General features: G+C 39.6%; 1 protein-coding gene across 1 annotated transcript in view; it reads right to left on the bottom strand.

Moving 5' to 3' along the window:
• The window catches only part of LOC133555082 (cadherin-4-like), a 669,978-nt gene that overhangs the window by 364,183 nt on the left and 278,696 nt on the right, over window positions 1–27,099 (bottom strand). The window contains exon 4 of the mRNA XM_061904548.1: window positions 4,595–4,618. Coding sequence (XP_061760532.1) covers window positions 4,595–4,618 — 24 coding nt within the window. The remainder of the gene's footprint in view (window positions 1–4,594; window positions 4,619–27,099) is intronic.

Raw genomic sequence — 27,099 nt, forward strand, 5'->3', positions numbered from 1 at the left:
AACAAAGTGGCTTAGCTAATGAGCTAGCGAGAAAAACATACCTGACGTTACTTGTTGCATGTGAGCAAATTAGAGTCCCAGAAAGAATAAACAGAAGAGGCTGGCTTATAAAGGGAAGGTAATTAGCAGTGAACAGGTGTGCAGGAACCGGGAGTAACAGCTGAAACTAATAAGTAACCATGGTGATGGACTAAACGGGAAATAAACTGATCAGACGGAGAATGAGAACAAAGATAGAAAAAATAAACAATAATATTTGAAGATCCGAGTCACGGATCGCAACAAATATGGTTTCTGTAGAAGGACAAACATGACATAAAACTCCCTAATTGTTATAAAGCACACTGTTTACATTAAACATGCTTAACTGATTCGAGTATTTGGCGAGCGCCGTTTTGTCCTACCAATTTTTGAACTCACCGTGGTTTGTTTACATGTATAACTTTCTCCGACTTTCTAAGACGTGTTTCATGCCACTTCTTTTTCTGTCTCATTTTGTCCACCAAACTTTTAACGTTGTGGATGAATGTACAAAGGTGAGTTTTGTTGATGTTATTGACTTGTGTGGAATGTGCTAATCAGACATATTTGGTCACTGCATGACTGCAAGCTAATCGCTGCTAACATGCTATTTAGGATAGCTATATGTACATATTGCATCATTATGTCTCATTTGTAGCTATATTTGAGCTTATTTAGTTTCCTTTTAGTCCTCGCTATTCAATTGCTATTTCATGACACTCTATCTGTATGTTATATGGCTTTTATTTTTTTGCGGCTCCAGACCGATTTGTTTTTGTATTTTTGGTCCAAATGGCTCCTTCAACATTTTGGGTTGCCGACCCCTGCTATATATTAACATTCTATTGCCCATTGTTGGTCAGCTTAATGGAGGCTGGGAAAAATTATAATTTAAGGCGGTTATATTTGCATAGTAGGACCCGGAGTCTTCTCCCTGATGGCAGGGTTCCATATTCAGGGAAGAGTGGGTGTTGAGGGTGAGAAGCAGTAGTCCGATGTAGCTGTACCAAAGTCCTACACCCGTTGTATTTCACAGCTCTGAAGTGAACTGAGCTCCCCTGTCTGAGGTCATGTCACACGGTCTATCAAACCACGACACCCAGTTGGAAATAAAAGCCCTAGCAATCTCACCCCTTGCCGTGGACAAGAGTGGAACTACCTCCGGTCATCTGGTAGTTGGGTCTACCAGAGTGAGGAGATGAGTGCACCCACGAGAGGAGGGCAGTGTACCCACCAGGTCCACATGGATATGGTCAAACCGCCGATCAGCCACCTGGAAGGATTCCAGCGGTGTCCTGATGTGCTGATGGACCTTGGCCCGCTGGCAGGACATCCATGCGGCTGCCCACTCCCTGACATCCTTCTGCATGTCTGGCCAGACAAATTTCAAAGTATCTCACACTTCTCTTTTGTAAAGTTAATCTATTTGGGGACCCCTGGTATAGTCCGAGGTCTTTGTTTATGCCTCAACTCGTTGCCCCAAGGTTCCATGTCTCTTCAAACCAGACAGCCCCATTGGAGTCGCATCTGTCAGTCGTACACTGACACAAACTCACATATATTTCCCTCCACAGCAGTATCATTGTGAAACTCAGAGTCCTTATACACATTTCTGACTCAACTCCAGGAAAGTTGATCATATTGAATGGGCAGTGTTTGGGCCGGACCAGATATGGACGCACAGAAGCCAACTAAAGTGAGCACTCATTCATTCCCTGTCAGAGTGTTGTGGCCTTATTTATCTTCCTCTCATTCAGAAACATATGCGAGTGTGGCAGTGGCGCGATGATGTACGCTATGCCAGACCTTCGACATTCATCAAGGAGCGAGACTTAGCCAGCATATATCACTTACCTTTATGGGCCTCTGTGACAGTGTTGTATACTGCCGAGTCATCACATATACTGTATAAGAGGTAAAAAGGGTGTGTATCTGTTGAATTGATACTGTGACTAGCCTATATAATATCAACTATAGGTAGCAATACCTCATGTACTGGGCCTGCTGTTCTAAAACATGTTGACTTGTTTCGGAAAATATACAATTTATTTTCGACCTTAACACACCAAAAGCAGCCGAACATTATAACATACATACTAATTAAGCACGGCAAGCGAGATGCATTGTTTTTGGATGTCATTTTTGTTTATGTACAATTTTTCCAAAACCATACTACAAAAGCTCTATGCCTTTTGCCCCATGTGAGACAGCATGGGATCATTGCATCTAGATAAGATATATTTAAGTTTAGCGGTGCAACTGATTCTGAATTAACCTCACGGCAAAGCATAGTAAAAATATTATTTAAGAAGCTTAGTAAAAATTATGTTTTAAATTATATTAGACTACTTCCTTGCATTGGTGCCACACATTAATGAACGAGGATCAGCGCTACAACACAAGCAAAATATTAGTCTTATTTATTTTCCAATGTACAGTATTACTTAGTTAAACTTTTATTTATATTATTGAATCATTTAGTTTAGTCCGTTCAATATGGATGTCACAAAATTCCATAATAAAATATGTCATTATATTTTGTGATTTTTTTTTAAAGTATCAATTCAGGCAACATTTAAAGGCCTACTGAAATGAGATTTTCTTATTAAAACGGGGATAGCAGGTCCATTCTTTGTGTCATACTTGATCATTTCGCGATATTGCCATATTTTTGCTGGAAGGATTTAGTAGAGAACATCCACGAAACGTTCGCAACTTTTGGTGATGATAAAAAAGCCTTGCCTGTACCGGAAGTCACAGACGATGACGTCACAAGGGTGAGGGCTCCTCACGTCCTCACATTGTTTTTAATGGGAGCCTCCAGCAGCAAGAGCTATTCGGACCGAGAAAACGACAATTCCCCCATTAATTTGAGCGAGGATGAAAGATTTGTGGATGATGATATTGATAGCAAATGACTAGAAAAAAATAAATAAATAAATAAATAAAGTAAGGTGATTGCATTGGGACGTATGCAGATGTTTTTAAACACATTTACTTGGATAACTCTGGGAAATCCCTTATCTTTCTATTGTGTTGATAGTGTTTTAGTGAGATTAAATAGTACCTGATAGTCGGAGGGGTGTGTCCACGGGTGTCTTGAGGCCAGTGTCTGAGGGAAGTCGACAGCAGATACAAGGACGGCGCAAACTCCACAGATCTCAGGGAATAGGCGACTTTTTAACACAATTTTCACACCGAAACCTGCCGGTTGACAAGTGGTCGGGATCCATGTTCGCTTGACCGCTCTGATCCATAGTAAAGCTTCACCTCCGGGAATTTTGAACAAGGAAACACTGTGTGTTTGAGTGGCTAAAGGCTAAAGCTTCCCAATTCCATCTTTGTACTTTGACTTCTCCATTATTAATTGAACACATTGCAAAAGATTCAGCAACACAGATGTCCAGAATACTGTTTAATTGCGCGATGAAAAGAGTCGACTTTTAGCCGCAAATGGTGTTGCGCTAATATTTCCTGACAGTCCGTCACGTCACGCGACGTTTTTAACAAGAAACTCCGCGGGAAATTTAAAATTGCAATTTAGTAAACTAAACCGGCCGTATTGGCATGTGTTGCAATGTTAATATTTCATCATTGATATATAAACTATCAGACTGCGTGGCCGGTAGTAGTGGGTTTCAGTAGGCCTTTAAACACTGGCATGGTTTCTTAATTATGGATTTTTAATCATCAATTTAAAATGTAGATACCAATCACTACTCTCCACACATTTTGTGACCGTGAGAGTACAGGAAATCATAGCCAACAACTTCCTCTATTCAATCCTGTTAATGCATCATAATGATTATACCACATCAGAAAGCAAATACTGTTAATTTACCGTATTTTCCGGACCATAAGGCGGCCAATGAATGTTCTATTTTATTTTATTTTTTTCATGTATAAATGAGTCATATTTTTTATTTTTATGTTATTTTTTTAATTGAACACACTTCCTTGTGATCTACATAACATAAAATGGTGGGTTTTTTTGGTCAGAATGTTGCAAAGATGATGTTTTACAGATCAATTTTTCAGGATTTATGCAGATCCCAAATACAGATCAGCAGGTACCAGAAGGTAAGAAAAGTTGCTTTTGCCTAATATGTTTTATCTTATACACACACACTTCAAGCTGTGCGGATTTATGGCTTACCAAAGTCGTACTAAAACATTTTGATAGATTTTCAAGCGCCATTTGAATTTTTTTATATTTTCAGTAGAACATATACAATGTTGGTGTTGTTTACTTGAGTAATATTGCCATCGTAGTGCAGACTACACATATATATTATGTTTGACTGCCATCTACTGGTCATATTTATCATTACACCATGTACTAAAAAAATGCTTTGAAGTCAGTAAGCAAAACCAAAATTTGTCGATTTTTGAGGGAAAAAAATATTTTAAGTGTGTTTTAAAGTCCGGAAAATACCATTAAACTACAGATCACGTTCCTGTTACCGTTGTATTGTCAACACCATCACACAACATTCTGTTGTAAAAACAGCAACAACACAGACAAACAATAAAAGGAGTGGCAACACATTTTACTGACTGAGAGTCCTCTTACCTGTCTGCGATGACACACTTGCTCCTGCAAATACAAGAGAGAAGATGAAAATGAATGGAACATATTTTTGCATATGCACAAAATACAGTCAGTAAAAGCTTGGACAAGAGGATTTGCATTTTTCCCAATACATTTATAGTTGAAAGATGCACATAATTAACAATATTCCCCCAAAAGCGAGCGCTGTACATACAAAAACTTTTCACAACCATTCTATGTTAAGAAGGGAGCGACCAGGTGGAAAGCGTGAGCAAACACACGGAAAATATGCCTTATGTAGAAAGACGAGAACGTTCAGACCTCTGGAAAGCTGAGATCTCTTAAAAAATTGAACCTGAGCACCCTTGGACACTGCTGAGAAGCACTGAGGCAGAACAAATCAAACACTTTCGGAAAGCATTCGAGTCTCTAATCCACGGCCTAAAATCCATTCTCAGCCCACAGGATGTACTCTTGGGTGGACAACAACGCACTCTGCTCCGTTTTTACCATTATTTTGTCGAACAGAAAAAACTAAGACGGATGTTTTTGTGAAGCACTAGAAAAAAATAAGTGATAGAACTTTGAACAGTTAAACAACCTTGTAAACTCTTCTTTGCTGGGCTTTGAGTCCAAATAGCCTCGGGCATGAAAGCAGAAGAGCAGAATGGATTTGCGGTACACCGGGCTAAGCACGTGATAATCCAAAGCTTTGCCTAATTGCCAGAGTAACCATGGCGTCCATTATGAGGAAGACAACTGTGTTTATCTAGGCAGTGTGGCGTGGGATTGGGCCAAGCGTTGAGGGATATAAGGTGTTACAGTGGATTCATACATGTAGTCTGATTGGTATGCAACAGTCTGTAAACTATGCATGCATAAACTATTCTTAAAGGCCTACTGAAACCCACTACTACCCACCACGCAGCCTGAGAGTTTATATTCAATGATGAAATATTAACATTGCAACACATGCCAATACGGCCTTTTTAGTTTATTAAATTGCAATTTTAAATTTCCCGGGAGTTTCGTCTTGAAAATGTCGTGTAATGATGACGTGTACGCAAGACGTCACGGGTTTTTCGGAAGTAAGAGCGCTACGCACGGATAAATGTCGTCTGCTTTAACGGCATAATTACACAGTATTTTGGGGAACTGTTTTGCGGAATCTTTTGCAATGTGTTCAATTAATATTGAAGAATTCACAGTAGAAAGATGGAGTTGGGAAGCTTTAGCCTTTAGCCACACAAACACACGGTGATTCCTTGTTTAAAATTCCTGGAGGTGAAAATTTACTATGGATCAGAGCGTGGTCAAGCCAACATGAAACACAACGGAATGTCAACCAGCAGGTTTTGGTGAGAAAATTTTCGTTAAAAAGTAAGTTCTTACCGGAGAAAAGCTGAGCTTGTGCCGTCCATAAAGCTTCTGTCGACCTCCCTGAGACACCGGCGTCAAGACTCCCGTGGACGTACACCTCCAAATATCAGGTACTATTTAACTCACTAAAACACTAGCAACACAATAGAAAGATAAAGGATTTCCCAGAATTATCATACTAAATGTGTCTAAAAACATCGGCATCTGTCTCAATTACAATCGCATTTTTTTTTTCTAATCCGCCGCTATCAATATCCTCAAACACGAATCTTTCATCCTCGCTCAAATTAATGGGGAAATTGTCGTTTTCTCGGTCCGAATACCACTTTTCGTCGGACGCTCCCATTATAAACAATGTGAATATGTGAGGAGCCCCCACACTTGTGACGTCTTCGTCTGCGACTTCCGGTAGAGGCAGGGCTTTTGTCTTAGCACCGAAAGTTGCGAACTGTATCGTGGATGTTCTCTACTAAATCAATGGACCTGCTATCCCCGTTTAAATATCCATCCATCCATCTTCTTCCGCTTATCCGAGGTCGGGTCGCGGGGGCAGCAGCCTAAGCAGGGAAGCCCAGACTTCCCTCTCCCCAGCCACTTCGTCTAGCTCTTCCCGGGGGATCCCGAGGCGTTCCCATGCCAGCCGGGAGACATAGTCTTCCCAACGTGTCCTGGGTCTTCCCCGTGGCCTCCTACCGGTTGGACGTGCCCTAAACACCTCCCTCGGGAGGCGTTCGGGTGGCATCCTAACCAGATGCCCGAACCACCTCATCTGGCTCCTCTCGATGTGGAGGAGCAGCGGCTTTACTTTGAGTTCCTCCCGGATGACAGAGCTTCTCCCGTTTAAATAAGAAAATCTCATTTCAGTAGGCCTTTAAGAGAAGGCTAGAAATTAATTGCTTGAACAGCACAGGCAACATTATCACTCAAAGAAAATCCTTGGTCCATTCCTCTCTTATAACCCTTAATAAATACTTCATGTAATGTCAACCACAATCCAGGGGTGTGCCATCATTAGTATATACAGGACAAGCATGGCAGTAAAGAGGCAAATCTTATGAAGTCTGGTCACTTTGTGAGGAAATGTCTTTGGAAACTTGTTTCCATTATGAACATGGTCCCGACCTAAACTGTAACAACCAGACAGATAAAGGAACAAGCTATCAGTGCTTAAACCTACTGAAACCCACTACTACCGACCACGCAGTCTGATAGTTTATATATCAATGATGAAATATTAACATTGCAACACATGCCAATACGGCCGGTTTAGTTTACTAAATTACAATTTTTTAAATTTCCTGCAGAGTTTCCTGTTGAAAACGTCGCGGAATGATGACACGTGTTTGTGACGTTATTGGTTGGAGGGGACATATTAGCCCAGCACCATTTGCGGCTAAAAGTCGTCTCTTTTCATCGAGCAATTATACAGTATTTTGGACATCTGTGTTGCTGAATCTTTTGCAATTTGTTCGATTAATAATGGAGAAGTCTGAATAGAAAGATGGAGGTGGGAAGCTATTAGCCTTTAGCCACACAAACACACGGTGTTTCCTTGTTTAAATATCCCGGAGATGAAGCTTTACTATGGATCAGAGCGGTCAAGCAAACATGGATCCGCCTACATGTCAACTGGCAGTTTTCGGTGACAAAATTGTGGAAATAAGTCCCCTTTTACCGGAGATCAGCGGAACCAGTGACCTCCTGCAACTGCCGCGACTTGTGGCCACAACCCTCGGACTTTAAGGTACTGTTTAACTCACTAAAACACTAGCAAAACAATAGGAGGATAAGAGATTTTTTCAGAATTATCCTAGGAAATGTGTCTAATAATAATAACATCTGAATCGCTTTCACTGCAATCGCCTTTTTTTTCTTTTTTTTTTCTAGTCCTTCACTCTAAATTACCTCATCCACAAATCTTTCATCCTCGCTGAAATCAATGAGAAAATTGTCGCTTTCTTGGTGCGAATAGCTCTAGCTGCTGCTGGCTATGATTATAAACAATGTAAGGATGTGAGGAGCCCTACAACCCGTGACGTCACGCGCACATCATCTGCTACTTCCTGTAAAGGCAAGGCTTTTTTTTATTAGCAACCTAAAGTTGCGATTTCTATCGTCGATGTTCTTTATTAAATCCTTTCAGCAAAAATATGGCAATATCGCAAAATGATAAAGTATGACACATAGAATGGACCTGCTATCTCATTTCAGTGGGCCTTTAATTTCAGAGCCAAATAAATGCAGACTTAGTCACTCGCATTAAGTATTTGAGGTGGTATTGTACAAAAAACAAACTGTAAGTAGGCAGAGAGGGACTAACACCTTTTTTTTTTTAAACTTATTGCTGACCTTAACACACCAACAGCAGCCCTGAAACACCCTGAAAAATAAATGAGAGCACCATGCTGACAGGACTGCGCAACAACATTATTTTGCCTTATTGTTATTTTGTGTAAAAGGCATTTTACACTACCTGCAAAAGTCGAATGGAGGCAACTGGCCTCTCTTTGTTCGTTTTTGTGTGAAGCGCTTTTATTGAATTACAGGTTAAAGTTATTTGATAAACTAGACAACAAGAAGAGTCCAATTGCCGCAATTTTTACTTTTATGGATTATCTAATTGATGACTGACACTCTAGGTGGACATATTTTTATACTACAAACCCCGTTTCCATATGAGTTGGGAAATTATGTTAGATGTAAATATAAATGGATTACAATTATTTGCAAATCATTTTCAACCCATATTCAATTGAATATGCTACAAAGACAACATATTTGATGTTCAAACTGATAAACATTTTTTTTTTGCAAATAATCATTAACTTTAGAATTTGATGCCAGAAACACGTGACAAATAAGTTGGGAAATATGAAAATAAATACTGATAAAGTTGAGAATTGCTCATCAAACACTTATTTGGAACATCCCACAGGTGTTCAGGCTAATTGGGAACAGGTGGGTGCCATGATTGGGTATAAAAGCAGCTTCCCAAAACATGCTCAGTCTTTCACAAGAAAGGATGGGGCGAGTTACACCCCTTTGTCCACAACTGTGTGAGCAAATAGTCAAACAGTTGAAGAACAATGTTTCTCAAAGTGCAATTGCAAGAAATTAAGGGGTCCATAATATCATCAAAAGGTTCAGACAATCTGGAGAAATCACTCCACATAAGCGGCATGGCCGGAAACCAACATTGAATGACCGTGACCTTCGATCCCTCAGACGACACTGTATCAAAAACCAACATCAATCTCTAAAGGATATCACCACATGGGCTCAGGGACACTTCAGAAAAACACTGTCACTAAATACAGTTGGTCGCTGCATCTGTTAGTGCAAGTTAAAGCTCTACTATGCAAAGCAAAAACCATTTATCAACAACATCCAGAAACGCCGCTGGCTTCTCTGGGCCCGAGATCATCTAAGATGGACTGATGCAAAGTCGAAAAATGGTCTGTGGTCTGACGAGTCCACATTTCAAATTATTTTTGGAAATATTCGACATCGTGTCATCCCGACCAAAGGGGAAGCGAACTATCCAGACTGTTATCGACGCAAAGTTCAAAAGCCAGCATCTGTGATGGTATGAGGGTGCATTAATGCCCAAGGAATGGGTAATTTACACATCTGTGAAGGCACCATTAATGCTGAAAGGTACATACAGGTTTTGAAACAACATATCCTGCTATCTAAGCGCTGTCTTTTTCATGGACGCCCCTGCTTATTTCAGCAAGACAATGCCAAGCCACATTCAGCACGTGTTGCAACAGCGTGGCCTTCTAAAAAAAGAGTGCGAGTACTTTCCTGGCCCGCCTGCAGTCCAGACCTGTCTCCCATTGAAAATGTGTGGCGCATTATGGAGCGTAAAATACGACAGCGGAGAACCCGGACTGTTGAACGACTGAAGCTCTACAAAAAAGAAGAATGGGAAGAATTCCACTTTCAAAGCTTCAACAATTAGTTTTCAGTTCCCAAACATTTATTGAGTGTTGATAAAAGAAAAGGTTTTGTAAAACAGTGGTGAACATGCCCTTTCCCAACTACTTTGGCACGTGTTGCAGTCATGAAATTCTAAGTTAATTATAATTTGCAAAAAAAAAAAAAGTTTATGAGTTTCAACATTAAATATCTTGTCTTTGTAGTGCATTCAACTGAATATGGGTTGAAAAGGATTTGCAAATCATTGTATTCCGTTTACATTTACATCCAACACAATTTCCCAACTCATATGGAAACGGGGTTTGTTTTTGACTAGAACCAGAGTTTATTTTTGATGCATTATCAGTCATTTTAATACATGGCAAACAAACTCGTCAGTGATAAAAATAAAAAAAACAACTTGAAATACAAAAGACAGCAGATAAGGCGGAAGAAAGAGAAGTAAATCGTACTGACCTTGTAGATTGTTATAGTCACATGTATGTTAAGCTTTGTCAGTGTGCAGTGTTTTACACAGTTTCCCCTAGGAAACAACATTAATTTACTGTATGTTTGAATGAATATGATAATATGCATGAATGTAGGTATGCATACTGTATATGCTTGTATATGTACAGTACGTGTAAATGTATATTTGTCCAGTGAATCTGCATGTGGATGTATGTACCGTGAGTGTGTATGAACTGTATTTGTGTATAAATGTAGGAGCATAGGTACCCATGTACTGCATGTGGGTGAGTACCAATGTGTGCGCGTATGTATGTATGTATTAATGTATAAAAATATACGTGTGTGTATATATTTATGAGTAATTGTGTGTCTGATAAAGATGTTTATCAGAATTATTGTTTCTTATATTTTGAAAACACTTCTTTGCTTAATCCATTCCATAATTTAATTCCACATACAAATATACTAAAGGTTTTCAGTGTTTTAAAGGGGAACTGCACTTTTTTTGGAATTGTGCTTATCCTTTACAATCATTATGGAAGACATGACAACAGATGTATTTTTGTATTTTAATGTTTTATAATGTTTTTTTTATGCATTCTAATTCTTAGATGAAAGTAAATAAACGTCTACTTACATCAGAGCCAATTGGCTGTCCTGCTTTCAACCATAAAACCCAGTAAATAACCGTCCAAAGACCGCCAACAATACTCGATATGACTTGAATATTAACCAAGTATTAGTGATATGGTTATTATAAGCGCTGCTGCAGAAGAAGTATTTATACCGGTGCCGTGATCACAAGCTTGAGTTCCAATGTTGACTTGCTTGCTCATCAAACTTTTTTTTAAATCATAAATGATTCCTCTCACTAATATAGTAAAAGAACGAGGATGTATTCCAACAAGTTGGTACACTCTGACAGCCAATTTAAACCCGGGAATGGCAAGAACGACACGTAAAGATGCTTGGTTCCATCCCCCTTTTGTCTGCAAGGAATATGAATAATTTTTCACCTAAATGGAAATATATCAGGGGATAGGTTGATTGGCAACACTAAATGGTCCCTAGTGTGTGAATGTGAGTGTGAATGTTGTCTGTCTATCTGTGTTGGCCCTGTGATGAGGTGGCCACTTGTCCAGGGTGTACACCGCCTTCCGCCCGATTGGAGCTGAGCAAGGCTCCAGCACCGCTCGTGACCCCATAAGGGAAAAGAGGTAGAAAATGGATGGATGGATGGGAATATATCAACATCTGAGCAGTCGGCATCCTAATGACAGCAAACATTGTACAGTAAGATATGTTTTATGATGTTTGTTAGCTCTCAAAAGGTCGGCAGTGAGCAGTTATCAGTGATATAGTTGAAAAAACGGAATGTTGTGGTGCGTTTTTTTAATAACACATATGCTTAAAATGAGCAAAATATATAAATGTAAATCCATCCATCCATTTTTCTACCGCTTGTCCCTTTGGGGTGGCGGAGGGTGCTGCAGCCTATCTCAGTTGCATTCGGGCGCAGGGCCAACACAGATAGACAGACAACATTCACACACTAGGGCCCATTTAGTGTTGCCAATCAACCTATCCCCAGGTGCATGTCTTTGGAGGTGGGAGGAAGCCGAAGCACCCGAAGGGAACCCACGCAGTCACGGGGAGAACATGCAAACTCCACACAGAAATGTAAATATTAAATGTTATTATAAATGTGCCTGTTACTACACTACATTTGGCCACCTGCCTTGACTCACATATGAAGTTGGAGTGCCATCCCATTCCTAACCCGTAGGGTTCAATATGATGTCGGTTCGCCTTTTGCAGCAAATACAGCTTCAACTCTTCTGGAAAAGGCTGTCCACAAGGTTGCAGAGTTTGTTTATAGGAATTTTCGACCATTCTCCCAAAAGCGCATTGATGAGGTCACACACTGATGTTGGTCGAGAAAGCCTGGCTCTCAGTTTCCATTTTAATTAATCTCAAAGGTGTTTTATCGGGTTCAGGTCAGGACTCTGTGCAGACCAGTCAAAGTCAAAGTCATCTTCTGTCATACATGTCTTTATGGACCTTGCTTTGTGCACAGATGCACAATCATGACCCGCTCAAAAACTGTTCCCACAAGGTTGGGAGCATGGAATTGTCCAACATGTTTTAGTATCCTGGAGCATTCAAAGTTATTTTCACTGGAACTAGGGGGCCAAGCCCAACTCCTGATAAACAACCCCAGAGCATAATTCCTCTTCCACCAAATTTCACACTCGGCACAATGCAATCTGAAATGTACCGTTCTCCTGGCAACCTCCAAACCCAGAATCGTCCATCAGATTGCCAGATGGAAAAGTGTAATTCAACACTCCAGAGAACGTGTCTTCACTGCTCTAGAGTCCAGTGGTGATGTTTCTTCACACCACTGCATCCAACGCTTTGCATTGGACTTGGTGATGTATGGCTTAGATGCAGCTGCTCGGCCATGGAAACCCTTTCCATAAAGCTCTCTGCGTACTGTACGTGGGCTAATTGGAAGCTCACATGAAGTTTGGAGCTCTGTAGCAACGGTCTGTGCAGAAAGTCGGCGACCTATTTGCCCTATGTGCTTCAGCATCCGCTGACCCCTCTCTGTCAGTTTGTGTGACCTACCACTTGGTGGCTGAGCTGCTGTCATTCCCAAACTCTTCAATTTTCTTATAATAAAACCGACTGTTGACTTTGGAATATTTAGGAGCGAGGAGATTTCACGACTGGATTTGTTGCACAGGTGACATCCTAAGACAGTTCCACGCCGGAAATCACTGAGCTCCTGGGAGCGGCCCATTCTTTCACAAATGTTTGTAGAAACAGTCTCCATGCCTAAGTGCTTGATTTTATACACCGGTGGTGATTAGGACACCTGATTCTGATCACTTGGATGGGTGTCCTAATACTTTTGGCAATATAGTCTATATACTTACATCGTGTATAAGACACCTTAATTGAGGTGTTTGTATGTTTTTTAAGGACTTTATAGGCAGCGTAGAGCGGTTCCCATGGGCTCCATTGACGTTTGATCCGAGGGAGTAGGTTTGATTTTGAGATTGGTGGGGACACAAAAGTGCTCCAAGGCAGAACTCTGAAAGTTTCCTTTTATTTTTTTGCATTAGCAATCATAATTTCACATCATGCAGATGTTATAGGGTAAAGTAACTAAAATGAAAGCAAAGGAGACAACTTGGAAGAGTTCTCATCTTTACTTTTTAGTGTAGGGCTGTAGTGCAACTGTGCATCATACTGTCAACGAACATAGGCTACTGTCCATCAACAACATCAGAAATACATTCATGCAATACAACATTGTTAATAAACATAAATGAACTGTAATAATCTTTTCCCCAACTTGTGTTTAAATCACTCACAATTTTTCCCTTCATCTACTTTTTTTCTATTGCTGCTTTTGTACTGTAAATATGTTACACGAAACTAAAAAAAATTCAAAAAATAAAACGGAAAGGTGAAATCCGGCGATCTGATTGCCTGTTAACCGTGGTTTAAATACTGAGCACGGCTACTATTCTAAAGCCTTATCACAGCGTAGGCTATCACTCCGCCTCAGGCACGTATGACTGGTATGAATGGAAGTTGTTGTCATGTATCCATGACAACGGACTGTTGCGGTCCGTAGAAAAAGACAGCTGATGTTTTTACGATGTTAAAAAACGGACTAAAGTAGTTGAATTCACATGTTTAAGGTTAACTTTCACCTACGGGGAGGGTTAACAATGGTAGAGGGGACTGAGCATTGACTTTCACCTGGAAAAAAAGCGGAGGAAAAGACGAGATGCGGTGCTAATTTGTAGCTAACGTCTGGATAGGTGGGACTGTTTTTTCCACAGTGAGGAGTGACAGGGGGGACAGCCAATCACACGTAAGTTAGCATGTAAGCGGCAACCAATCAGGGAGCGATATTTAGGTTCGAGGCGGGACTTCTAGCAGAGACCGACATTTAACCCTTTCTGTGCCATAATCATTGACTAAACATTACGGGCAGCGCTTTTATTGATAGTGACTACACAGTAGCGGCTGGATATTGGTAGGGACGTGTCCCTAGCGTCCCTACCCAATTCTACGCCCTTGGTTTGATCGCATTTATTATGAATGCATTAAACATTATGTCTTAATTATGGTGAACATTTGGCAAAATCCCCCCAAAATGTGCAAGTCCTTTAAAGTTACAATTTTCCTAGTAACTGGTGTGTCCAACTAATACATTAGAGCAGTGGTTCTCAGCCTTTTTTCAGTGATGTACCCCCTGTGAACATTTTTTTAATTCAAGTCCCCCCTAATCAGAGCAAAGCATTTTTGGCTGAAAAAAAGAGATAAAGAAGTAAAATACAGCACTATGGCATCAGTTTCTGATTTATTAAATTACATAACAGTGCAACATATTGCTCATTTGTAGTGGTCTTTCTTGAACTATTAGGAAAAAAAGATATAAAAATAACTAAAACTTTTTGAAAAATAAACAAGTGATTCAATTATAAATAAAGATTTCTACACATAGAAGTAATCATCAACTTAAAATGACCTCTTTGGGGATTGTAATAGAGATCCATCTGGATTCATGCACTCAATTCTAAACATTTCTTCACAAAAAAATAAATCTTAAACATCAATATTTATGGAACATGTCCACAAAAAAATCTAGCTGTCAAAGCTGAATATTGCATTGTTGTATTTTTCTTCACAGTTTATGAACTTACATTTATATTTTGTTGAAGTATTATTCAATAAATATATTTATAAAATATTTTTGAATTGTTGCTATTTTAAGAATAGTTCTCACGTACCTTCAAGTACCCCCAGGGGTACACATACCCCGGTTTGAGAACCACTGCGTTAGAGAGTTCCTCCAAAAATATATAGGCATTGTTTTTAACAAACATTTGAATGCCAGTTCAGGGACAGTTTTGGCACTTGTTTCAAAAGTACCAATTTGGTACTTTAGTGACCGTTGAAATGGTAACACTACCCATCTTGAGTTATGCCCTGAAAACAAACTTTCCCTCCTACACACAGGCAGAGTCCTCTGCCTTAATGCCACACTTGCCAGCTGTGTCAGTAGCATGAATGGATTTAAGGCAGGGGTCTCAAACTCAATTTACCTGGGGGCCACTGGATGCAGAGTCTGTGTGAGGCTGGGCCGCGAGAAAAGAAAGTATTGTAGCGTCCCGGAAGTCCTGGAAGAGTTAGTGCTGCAAGGGTTTCTGGGTATTTTTTCTGTCACGTTTACGTTGTGTTACGGTGCAGATGTTCTCCCAAATTGTGTTTGTCATTCTTGTTTGGTGTGGGTTCACAGTGTGGCGCATATTTGTAACAGTGTTAAAGTTGTTTATACCGCCACTCTCAGTGTGACCTGTATGGCTGTTGACCAAGGATGGATTGCATTCACTTGTGTGTGTGAAAAGCTTTAGATATTAGTAAAATAGTAAAATTGTTTTTAATCATATTTGTTTTTATATTGGTTTTTTTATATTGGTTTTATATTTATTTATTTTTTGTTTTTATTCAGTCATTGGTGGAGCATAATATATTCTTTTTAAGATGGCTGTGCAGCACTTTGGAAACGTTATTGTTGTTTAAATATGCTATATAAATAAAGTGGATTGGATTGGATATTACGTGACTGGGCCGGCACGCAAAGGCAGTGCCTTTAAGGTTTATTGGCGCTCTGTACTTCTCCCTATGTCTGTGTACCACTCCGTACAGCAGGGTTTTAAAAAGTCATACATTTTACTTTTTGAAATTAATACCGATAATTTCCGATATTACATTTTAAAGCATTTATTGGCCGATAATATTGGACATCTCTTCAAATAACGGTTTGAATTGGTCCAGGTTATCGGGGACTGTTATTACTGACAGACAGGTGTCACGGTGTGATTGCAGCCGGGCATGTAAGAAAACTCTCGTCTTTATGGTAACATCTCTGTCGCTTCCACTCATTTGCCGCTTTTCCTCTTACGCAGAGGTAGGCAACCCAGAATGTTGAAAGAGCCATTTTGGAGCCAGATAACACCACGCTGTCAAGCGCCATCCATATAAAACTCACGGGCCGCACTAACAGACTTTCATGCTAAGGTGGGGGCCGCAAAATAACGTCTCGCGGGCCGCGTGTCTGAGACCCCTGATTTAAGGTCTAATTTGAAGTGAATGTGTGAGTGACGTTTGCATGTGAGTGATTTGCCTTTGCACCCACAGCCATACTCATATTGTTTGGAGTAGTATGTAAAGTAGGCCATATGCCAGCACAGGTTTCCCTGTCCCAAAGGAATCATGCAAGCTAAATAATGTTCCAGCAAGCCTGAGGACAAAAAAAAGTTTTTTTTATATTTTATTTAGTTTTTACATAATTTAAAAATAAGACGAATATATATCTCCTGAGAGTCTTCTGCTTCTTAAGCTCACAGATATTTGTCAAAAATTAATCCGTCCTGATACAATTTTTTTAATTAAGTCAGCCAGCAAACATAGCTCAAACCAGATTTTGTTAGTTCGGACAGCTCATTAGATTGTTAAGCATATGCATGTAGAGATTTACAATATTAATCACCAATTAAAATGTCATCAATTTGCCCAAAAGCAACCCTTCTGATATAAAACACAGAAAGCCAACAAACAAAGATCACATCAAAACATTAAAAACTGTCAACTTGCAATTGCACTAATTGCACTAAGTAGGTCCCACTGCAGCACTCTGTGTTGCTTGCAGTCAGTCTTCAAATACAGAGGGGCAAAAAAGTATTTGTCAGCCACCGATTGTGCAAGTTCTCCCACTTAAAATGATGACAGAGGTCTGTAATTTTCATCATAGGTACACTTCAACTGTGAGAGACAGAATGTGAAAAAAAAATCAATGAATTCACATTGTAGGAATTATTTAAGAATTTATTTGTAGATTATGGTGGAAAATAAGTATTTGGTCATTTCAAACAAGGAAGATCTCTGGCTCTCACAGACCTGTAACTTCTTCTTTAAGAAGCTCTTCTGTCCTCCACTCGTTACCTGTATTAATGACACTTGTTTGAACTCGTTATCTGTATAAAAGACACCTGTCCACAACCTCAAACAGTCAGTCTCCAAACTCCACAATGGCCAAGACCAAAGAGCTGTCGAGGGACACCAGGAAAATAATTGTAGACCTGCACCAGACTGGGAAGAGTGAATCTACAATAGGCAAGCAGCTTGGTGTGACAAAATCAACTGTGAACGGTGAGCAAAAATCCCAGAACCACACGGGGGGACCTGGAGAATGACCTGCAGAGAGCTGGGACCAAAGTAACAAAGGTTACCATCAGTAACACACTACGCCGACAGGGAATCAAATCCTGCAGTGCCAGACGTGTCCTCCTGCTTAAGCCAGTGCATGTCCAGGCCCGTCTGAAGTTTGCCAGAGAGCACATGGATGATAGAACAGAGGATTGGGAGAATGAAACCAAAATAGAACTTTTTGGTATAAACTCAACTTGTCGTGTTTGGAGGAAGAAGAATACTGAGTTGCATCCCAAGAACACCATACCTACTGTGAAGCATGTGGGTGGAAACATCATGCCTTGGGGCTGTTGCTATGCTAAGCGGACAGGACGATTGATCCGTGTTAAGGAAAGAATGAAAGGGGCCATGTATCGTGAGATTTTGAGCCAAAACCTCCTTCCATCATTGAGAGCTTTGAATGATTGACCAAATACTTATTTTCCACCATAATTTACAAATACATTCTTGAAAATTCCTACAATGTGAATTCCTGGATTTTTTTTCAAATTCTGTCTCTCACACTTGAAGTGTAATTATGATGAAAATTACCGACGTCTGTCATCATTTTAAGTGGGAGAACTTGCACAACCGGTGGCTGACCAAATACTTTTTTGCCCCACTGTAAGGTTAGTCCACACTGCTGAGTGACAAAGAAGCATTTACAATGAATGAATACGAACCAACATGAAAAACTATGTCACAAAATTGTAGACAATTATGAATGGGAATTGATCCCTGATTTCCTGCATGGAAGCCAAGTACTGTATTTAAGCCAATAGATGAAAAACTACCGACAGATGGATATGTGAGAATACTCTTCATACGTTATGCGTTACATCATAATTCGGCTGTCTCACACTGTTTGTGTAGCATTGTCTCATATACTATAAAATCACAATGTAATACGGTATTGCACAGAGCGTAGAACACGTTCTGCAATCGACTATCCTACGTGATTGTCAGCATCAGTTTGTGTCAGCACTTAAAACGGTTGCCATCTGTCATATGGGTACATCAAAACAGAGCAAAGACAATATTTCCTTTGACACTAATGATGTGTGTTCGTTCTATTATACTTCATATCTGAATAAAGAACTGGAACTTGTGAGGCTTGTATCTCATGATTATAATTAGGAACTATCACTGGTAATGATGAAAGATGACATATTGTTTTAGATTTATTTCCCTCTTCTCTTTCTCACATCCCTGGAACTCTGTTTACAACACTGCTTAAGCTTAAAGTTCATTTGACTTGTCAGTACAGATAGAATTTAGATTTGCAAATTGCAAATGTAATACGCGCTGAATTACATTTACATTTATACATAATTAGTTACTTGCCTGCAACAAATTATCTGCATGAAAATAAAGTGGAAATATGTGAAGAATTGATTGCCTCCTGCTGTCATTAGAGATGATATTTCGAACTTTTGTTGTTTAATCGGGAAAAAAGATGGCATGTGATAAGGCTGTACAATTAATCGGATACTAACCTCGTTCTATTTATACTTCTCACGATCATTAAAATATTTTAATTACAAAAAAACCTGATTTGGCCACACAAGGTGCATGCAAATTCCTGAGCTTGAAAAGGTGAAACAGATGAGGATCAAATGAGTGAATAAAAGAGTCTTCTAGAAGTTTGAGATCTCGCCATAGTTGCTACATTTTATTTGACACAGCGCTAGTATACCTAATCAATAATCACTTTACTCAACAAAAAAGTGAGGACTTATGATTTCTGCGTAAACGTAACCACGGATGGAATCATATAATTCACCAATAAACAGAATCCGATGTTAATATCACTGAAATTGACATAAATATGAGGTAAACGTGTTAAACGTTGCATGTTACTGTGTGGAATTGTTTTCCCAGGATGCAGACGGAAACTCGGAAGGCAAGGTGCAGGTAAGACAATGTTTTATTTTACATAAATGAGACGGGATATAAACAAAAGAGAGCCAGCGGCCCGATAGCAATGTAAGCTATGGAAAAGATGAAGAAGAAGCTCAGCATAGAAGACAAAAGGCAAAGTTTAGCTCAGGAATCAAACAAAGGTATTTATCGTAACTGTTGTGTGAGGCAAACAAAACAGCTAGATGGTGTGTGGCGAAAAACAGGAATACGTAGCTTTCTGATTAGTACCCGGTGTCAGGCTTGCCACTGACAGTTTGTTTGTGTTTTAGTTTTTCCTCTGTGTGTGTTTAGTATTTCCTGTCCTTAGTTCCTGTCAGCACTCCTATTTTGGTTCAGCTTCCTGTTTGTCTCCCTGTGTGCTGTCTTCCCTCAGCTGCGGCTGATTGGCACCTGGCCACAGCTGTGGTCAATCAGCCCGCTCCTATTTTACGTGCTCTGTTCCTCCAGTCAGTGCTGGATTATTGATTTGTCGTTGCCACATGTCGCTCTTGTCATTTTGACTTGTTGTGTCGATGTCATTGTTACAGCTACTACCTGTCGTGCTACTATTTGTCCTTGTCATCGTAGCGGTAAGCTGTTCCTGTTGGCTATTTGTAGTTTGCTTTCTCCTAGCTCTTTTGTTTCGTGTTTTCTTGTTAGCCATTAGCTGTTTCCGTTTTTTCTGTTTCCTGCTAGATACATGTTAGCTTCCACGCTAGGCCTTTTGTTTGTTATCTGCCCACGTGCGCGCTTTTGGTTTGAACCCTTTGTTTGGTTTTGTTCTAGTTTTTTATATTAAAACCATGTTTTCTCACTCCATGCCTGCCTCCATCTCTGCATCTTGGGGTCCGACTAGGGGTGTAACGGTACGTGTATTTGTAATGAACCGTTTCGGTACAGGGGTTTCGGTTCGGTACGAGGGTGTATCGAACAAGTTTGTAGAACTAAAGTCTTAACAAGCTGCTCTGCTTTCTGCCTCTGTCTGAGCAGTGAGCACCCAGCATTGTCCCGCCCACCCACACAACCATCTGATTGGTTACATACAAAGCCAATCGGCAATGCGTATTCAGAGCGATGTGACAGCCAATCAGCAATGCGTGTTCAGAGCGATGTAACAGCCAATCAGCAGTGCGTATTCAGAAAGCATCGAGTCAGTGCTCTGGCGTCGAGATGAGCAGATATGTGTTTTGCAGGTGAGCAGCGGACATCGTACACTCCCCAAATTATAAAAAAACACTTCCCAGTCACAACTATTACAAACATCACTATGAGCCCGTTGACCTTCTAGAAACTTAAACTGCAGCTCAGCTCGCTCATAGTTCTGGGTTGAGGTGAAGGCTAATTAGCTTTTAGCGTTACGTTAGCTGCTTTTGCTGTGTGTGTGTTTGTGTGCGTGTGCGTGTGTGTGCATGCGTGTGTGTGTGTGTGCATGTGTGTGTGTGTATAATAAAAGCCAACTACAGGTTTCCCAAATGCTGTAATAAATCAAGCATGATGAGTTGACTTGAAACTGCTTATGTTGCACTTTTTATATGTAGAAGAAAGGTTTTGCCATTTTATTTAATCAAAGCAACAACTTGAGGCAGTTTAATGTGGATTAACGTGGGTAGAATTATTATAATGTTCCCAATGTTAAAAGTATCAAGCCATTGTTTACAAATTTGGTAAATAAATAACCAAAAAATTTATATTTTGTTGTTTTCTTACTGTACCGAAAATTAACCGAACCGTGACCTCTAAACCGAGGTACGTACCGAAACAAAATTTTTGTGTACCGTTACACCCCTAGATTCGACACCAACAAACTTTGACACCCGGGAGGAAGTGAGCGTCCTGAACACTAATCAGAGGCAGGTGAAACTAATTTGCACACATGGCTGCTAAGACAACCCCAAAGGGTGCTCAAAACAGGAACTGAGGGAGTCAAGAACTAAACACACATGATCTGGGCAACGAATCATGACAAAACACGGTCATTGTAAGGAGACGGATGATTTGATTGGGGAAACAGTGTGCCCGGGACCGCTCATTCATCCCCACAACTCTCATCTCGGTCACTTGAAACTGTGACGGAACTACAAAGCTTAAGTAAGCAAGAACAATTCATACACCCACGACATATCTCATCTGCTTGTGTTGTTGTGAACGGCATCATGGATGTTAGATCAACAAACAAAGAGTAGAGCAGTCGCAACTTGAGAGGCTCTACCTCTTTTTTTTTTTTTAACAGCCTCAAGTTGTCAGCTTGAAGCTCAAAACAGCAGCACACTTGCCGTCTTAACAATACCAGCACCGTGCGTAACATCCAGTCAAACTGTGCCTAACAAAATAAAGGTTTCAAAAAAGTACAAAACAAAAAAGCATGAAGTACTTAAAGCACTTATTGTTACAGTTACAAAATCATATGCTTTGACTTAAAGGCCTACTGAAATGAGATTTTCTTATTTAAACGGGGATAGCAGGTCCATTCTATGTGTCATACTTGATCATTTCGCGATATTGCCATATTTTTGCTGAAAGGATTTAGTAGATAAAATCAACGATGAAGTTCGCAACTTTTGGTCGCTAATAGAAAAGCCCTGCCTTTACCGGAAGTATGTGCGCGTGACGTCACGAGTTGCAGGGCTCCACACATATTCACATTGTTTTTAATGGGAGCCACCAGATGCAAGAGCTATTCGGACCGAGAAAACGACAATTTCCCCATTAATTTGAGCGAGGATGAAAGATTCGTGGATGATGATATTGATAGCGAAGGGCTAGAAAAAAAAAAAAAGTCGATTGCATTGGGACAGATTCAGATGTTTTTAGACACATTTACTAGGATAATTCTGGGAAATCCCTTATCTTTCTATTGTGTTGATAGTGTTTTAGTAAGTTTAATAGGAGGGGTGTGTCCACAGATGTCTTAATTGAGGCCAGTGTCTGAGGGAAGCCGACGGCAGCTGTATGGACGGCACAAGCTCAGCTGATCTCCGGTAAGAGGCGACTTTTCACCACAATTTTCTCACCAAAAACTGCTGGTTGACATTTGGTCGAGATCCATGTTTGCTTGACCGCTCTGATCCATAGTAAAGTTTCACTTCCGGGAATTTTAAACAAGGAGTCACCATGTGTTTGTGTGGCTAAAGGCTAAAGCTTCCCAACTCCATCTTTCTACTTTGACTTCTCCATTATTAATTGAACAAATTGCAAAAGATTCACCAACACAGATGTCCAAAATACTGTGTAATTATGAGGTTAAAGCAGTTGACTTTTAGCCGCGAGTCGTGCAGCGCTAATATTTCCATACAGTCCGTGACGTCACGGGCATGCGTCATCCTTCCGCGACGTTTTCAACAATAAACTCCGCTGGAAATTTAAAATTGCAATTTAGTAAACTAAAAAGGCCGTATTGGCATGTGTTTCAATGTTAATATTTCATCATTGATATATAAACTATCAGACTGCGTGGTCGGTAGTAGTGGGTTTCAGTAGGCCTTTAAAATACTGGTCAAAATTGTCCAAAGATGATAATTTTGCTTTTAATTAACAAATATTTTTAAGTTTAGATCAGTGGATGCCGTTGTGAGTTTGTAAAGCCATTTGAGGCACTTGTGATTACGGGGTAAATAGCTCTTGATTGATTGAATGATTTTAGACAATTTTATTTAAGACACAAAACACACACACACAGGAAAAATAACATTATATATATTTTTTTATAAAATAAGAATAATGATAAATAAAACCGAAAATCTGAATTTTATGTTTTTTTCGTTAACACTTTAATATGGGGAACATATTCACCTTTAATTAGTTGCTTATTAAAATAACAAATACTTAATTTAGAGTAATTCGGACACTGGGGGAAGATAAAACGGTTTGGGTTAGGGTTAGTTAACTCTTAGTTAATGGCTTACTGGTTGTATAATAAGGCCATGCAAATAAAGCATTAATGAGTACTTAATAATGACTAAGTAAGAGCCAATATGTTACTAATTTGTATGTTAATAAGCAACTAATTAATGGTGAATATGTGTCCCCCATTCTAAAGAGTTACATTTTTTTCATAATGCTGCTGTCATTTTATTTGTTGTTACTCATATTTTTATTGTACATGTTATTTATTTTTCACAGTTTTGTACCTGGTTGTTCTTTTCAATTACCGGCATATTCAAAGTTGAATTTTGGGGGACTACAAACATTCATGTTTTTAAATTAATGACTATCGAATAATTATTTCAAAACTAACCAACATAATCATGATTATTATTTTTGCCGTAATCGTCCAGCCCAAGTATGGGACCGAACAAGAAAACGTCTTTGTGTTAAATGTCATTATCTTTCATCCACTCAAACTACTGAAGACAAAGAAACAACATGTGGCGTCAAAATCATAATCAAAACTAAAAAATATTTTGAAACTATTGAAATACCCGTGAGAACAAAAACTCTGTGTATGACTAAGGCAGTGGTTCTTAACCTAGTTGAAGGCACCGAACCCCACCAGTTTCATACGCGCATTCCCCGAACCCTTCTTTAGTGAAAAATAAAATGTTTTTTTTTTTTTCAAATTCAAGACGAAGTAGTATGTTTTTGGTAACACTTTAGTATAGGGGAACATATTCTAAGTAACACAGACTTAATTTAGAGTTATTTGGACACGAGGGGAACATGTTCTAAGTAATAGAATATGATTTATTTGGTTAGGGTTAGAGGGTTAGGGTTATAATAAGGCCATGCCGAATAAGGCATTAATTAGTACTTAATGACTAGTTAAGAACCAATATGTTACTAATTTGCATGTTAATACGCAACTAATTAATGGTGAATATGTTCCCCATACTAAAGTGTTAGCATATTTTTTTTACTGCTGTACAAAATTAACGGTGCATGAACATCACCTTGTTCAAAGAACGAAACTAAGACAGTGCATAAACTCACAACAAATTACACACCTGCAAATCAGTCAGCCGTTGCCGTATCTATAATATGCCAACAGGGAGAAGTTTGTATTTACATGAAGAGTCGGGTGTGTTTTGATCTCCGCCGAACCCCTGAGGTCGACTCACCGAACCCCTAGGGTTCGATCGAACCCTGGTTAAGAACCACTGGACTAAGGCAACAGAATGATGATGCCATTGCTGGCAGGAAGCTTTCAGTAGTGATGCAAACCACCAAAGCCCATCATCCACACGGAGAGAGGCAGCTTGTCAGGGCACAGAGTCAATACCACTTGACTTGTCAGTGTTCAATAAATGATGAGATTGAGTTCAGGGTTGCTAAAATTCAGACCGTCAAAAAGTTGGCATAGACAGAAATGTTCCCCGTCTCAGAGTCAGTTATTGTATGTGCATCCAACTCATTAACGCAGGGAAACAAGGTGTATGTTGTTATAATGGGAGGAGAGCGGCGTATGCTCCTGTGCTACCTTCTGCACCAAGAGTGGAGCCTTCTTGCTCATTATGAACTAATGAGTTGTCTATTAATGAAAATGGAAAGCATTTATTTTGTGAGCACAGAGGGTTCAGCTGGATTAATTACTGCACTACAGCAGCAAAATGAAAACAGCAAGTGCAGCATCAGTCTTGTGTGGCACATTACCCATTAGCCAACTGTTATCTACGGCTGGCGGGTGGCTCTGTGTGACACAAGGCGAAGGAGACGCTATTTGTGCGAACTATAGTCAAACTCCATGTGAAGCCCACTTTAGTCACACAACTAACTCCGGTATGCATTTCTGTATTCTTACTCACTAAAAACCTAAATTATAGTTATCTTAATAATAATTGGTAACACTTTAGTATGGGGATCAAATCCACCATTAATTAGTTGCCTATTAAAGTAAGACATACCTAATTTAGAGTTATTTGGACGCCCGGGGAACATATAAGGGTTAGAGTTAGGGTTACTAATAAGCAATAATTCTGTGGTTATTGAGGAAAGATTTTGAGTTAATGGTCTACTGGTTGTAGAATAAGGCAGAATAAGGCATTAATAAGTATTTAAAGGGGAACATTATCACAATTTCAAAAGGGTTAAAAACAATAAAAATCAGTTCCCAGTGGCTTGTTGTATTTTTTTAAGTTTTTTTCAAAATTTTACCGGTCCCGGAATATCTCTAAAAAAAGCTTTAAAGTGCTTGATTTTGGTTATTTGCGATGCGACTATCCATTTTCCTGTGACGTCATACAGTGCTGCCAATGTAAACAAACAATGGCAGGTACCACAGTGAGATACAGCGACATTAGCTCGGATTCAGACTCGGATTTCAGCGCCTTAAGCGATTCAATAGATTACGCATGTATTGAAACAGATGGTTGGAGTATGAAAGTACTGAAGAAGAAACTGAAACTATTGAGCGGATAGCTATTGACGCTATTCATAGCCATAGCATGGTCGAATAGCTGCGTTAGCATCGCCGGTAAAATGTGCGGACCAAACGATCAGGACTTTCGCATCTCGTGAGCAACTTAAATCCGTCAATTGGTAAGTGTTTTTCTCGCATTAAATGTGGGTGGAAGGAAACTTAATATAGTTGCAAATGCATCCGCAGGTTATCCATACATCTCTGTGCCATGTCTGCTTTAGCACCACCGGTAAATAGCATGTTAGGGGATCCTTTTTTTTTCCCTTTGTCAGGAAAAAGGGAGGTTGTTGTCATGAAAAAGGGAGTTTTTTGCGGTTGGTGCACTAATTGTAAGTGTATATTGTATTTTTTATGTTGATTTAAAAAAAAAATATATATATATGTATATATATATATTTTTTTTTTAATAAAAATGAATTAAAAAATTATTCTGCGGCCCGGTAGCAATCGGGCCACGGCCCGGTGGTTGTGGACCACTGATATAACGTACACTTATTCAGCCTGTTGTTCACTATTCTTTATTTATTTTAAATTGCCCTTCAAATGTCTATTCTTGGTGTTGGATTTTATCAAATAAATTTCCCCCAAAAATGAGACTTATACTCTAGTGCGACTTATATATGTTTTTTTCTGTGAAAACTGTTCGACATCCTTTGAGGATGCGTTGACGTGAACACAACAAAGGTAAGATCTTAAAAGATGGATTTAACAAAAAGGGAGCTCCGGACAGAAATACTGGATCTAATAAAAAGCAAACCAAAAACGCTAGTATGAGAACTAGGATATACAAACAGAAAACTATACTTGGCACGGCACAAAATGTAAAAACAAAAACAATTAGCATGAGAGCTAAGAAAAGGCAGGTGGCTTAGCATGAGAGCGAAAACGACCCAGAGGAAGATGTACCCCCGCGGAAGACGCAGTCACCGGCCACCGGCCACCGGCCACCGAAAGGCACGCCGAGACGAGCAGGAAAGAGGTTGTGGTAGAAATTGGCGTGATCGGCTGGAACGAAAGCATGTTTATTGAATTATTAAACAAGAGTCAAACCTGCTACAATGCGTCTTGGATCGATGGTCACTGCAACCCACACAATGATGGCTGGAGACCTGTCACAGTGTTCTACGTAAATGCAAATAAAATATTGTCCATACGAATAGCTATCGTGACCTCCCTTACCTGTCTTGCCTTCAACCATTTAAAAATGAGAGGGTCTTTTATACGT

Source organism: Nerophis ophidion, linkage group LG06, assembly GCF_033978795.1.
Source record: "Nerophis ophidion isolate RoL-2023_Sa linkage group LG06, RoL_Noph_v1.0, whole genome shotgun sequence".
Lineage (NCBI taxonomy): Eukaryota > Metazoa > Chordata > Actinopteri > Syngnathiformes > Syngnathidae > Nerophis > Nerophis ophidion.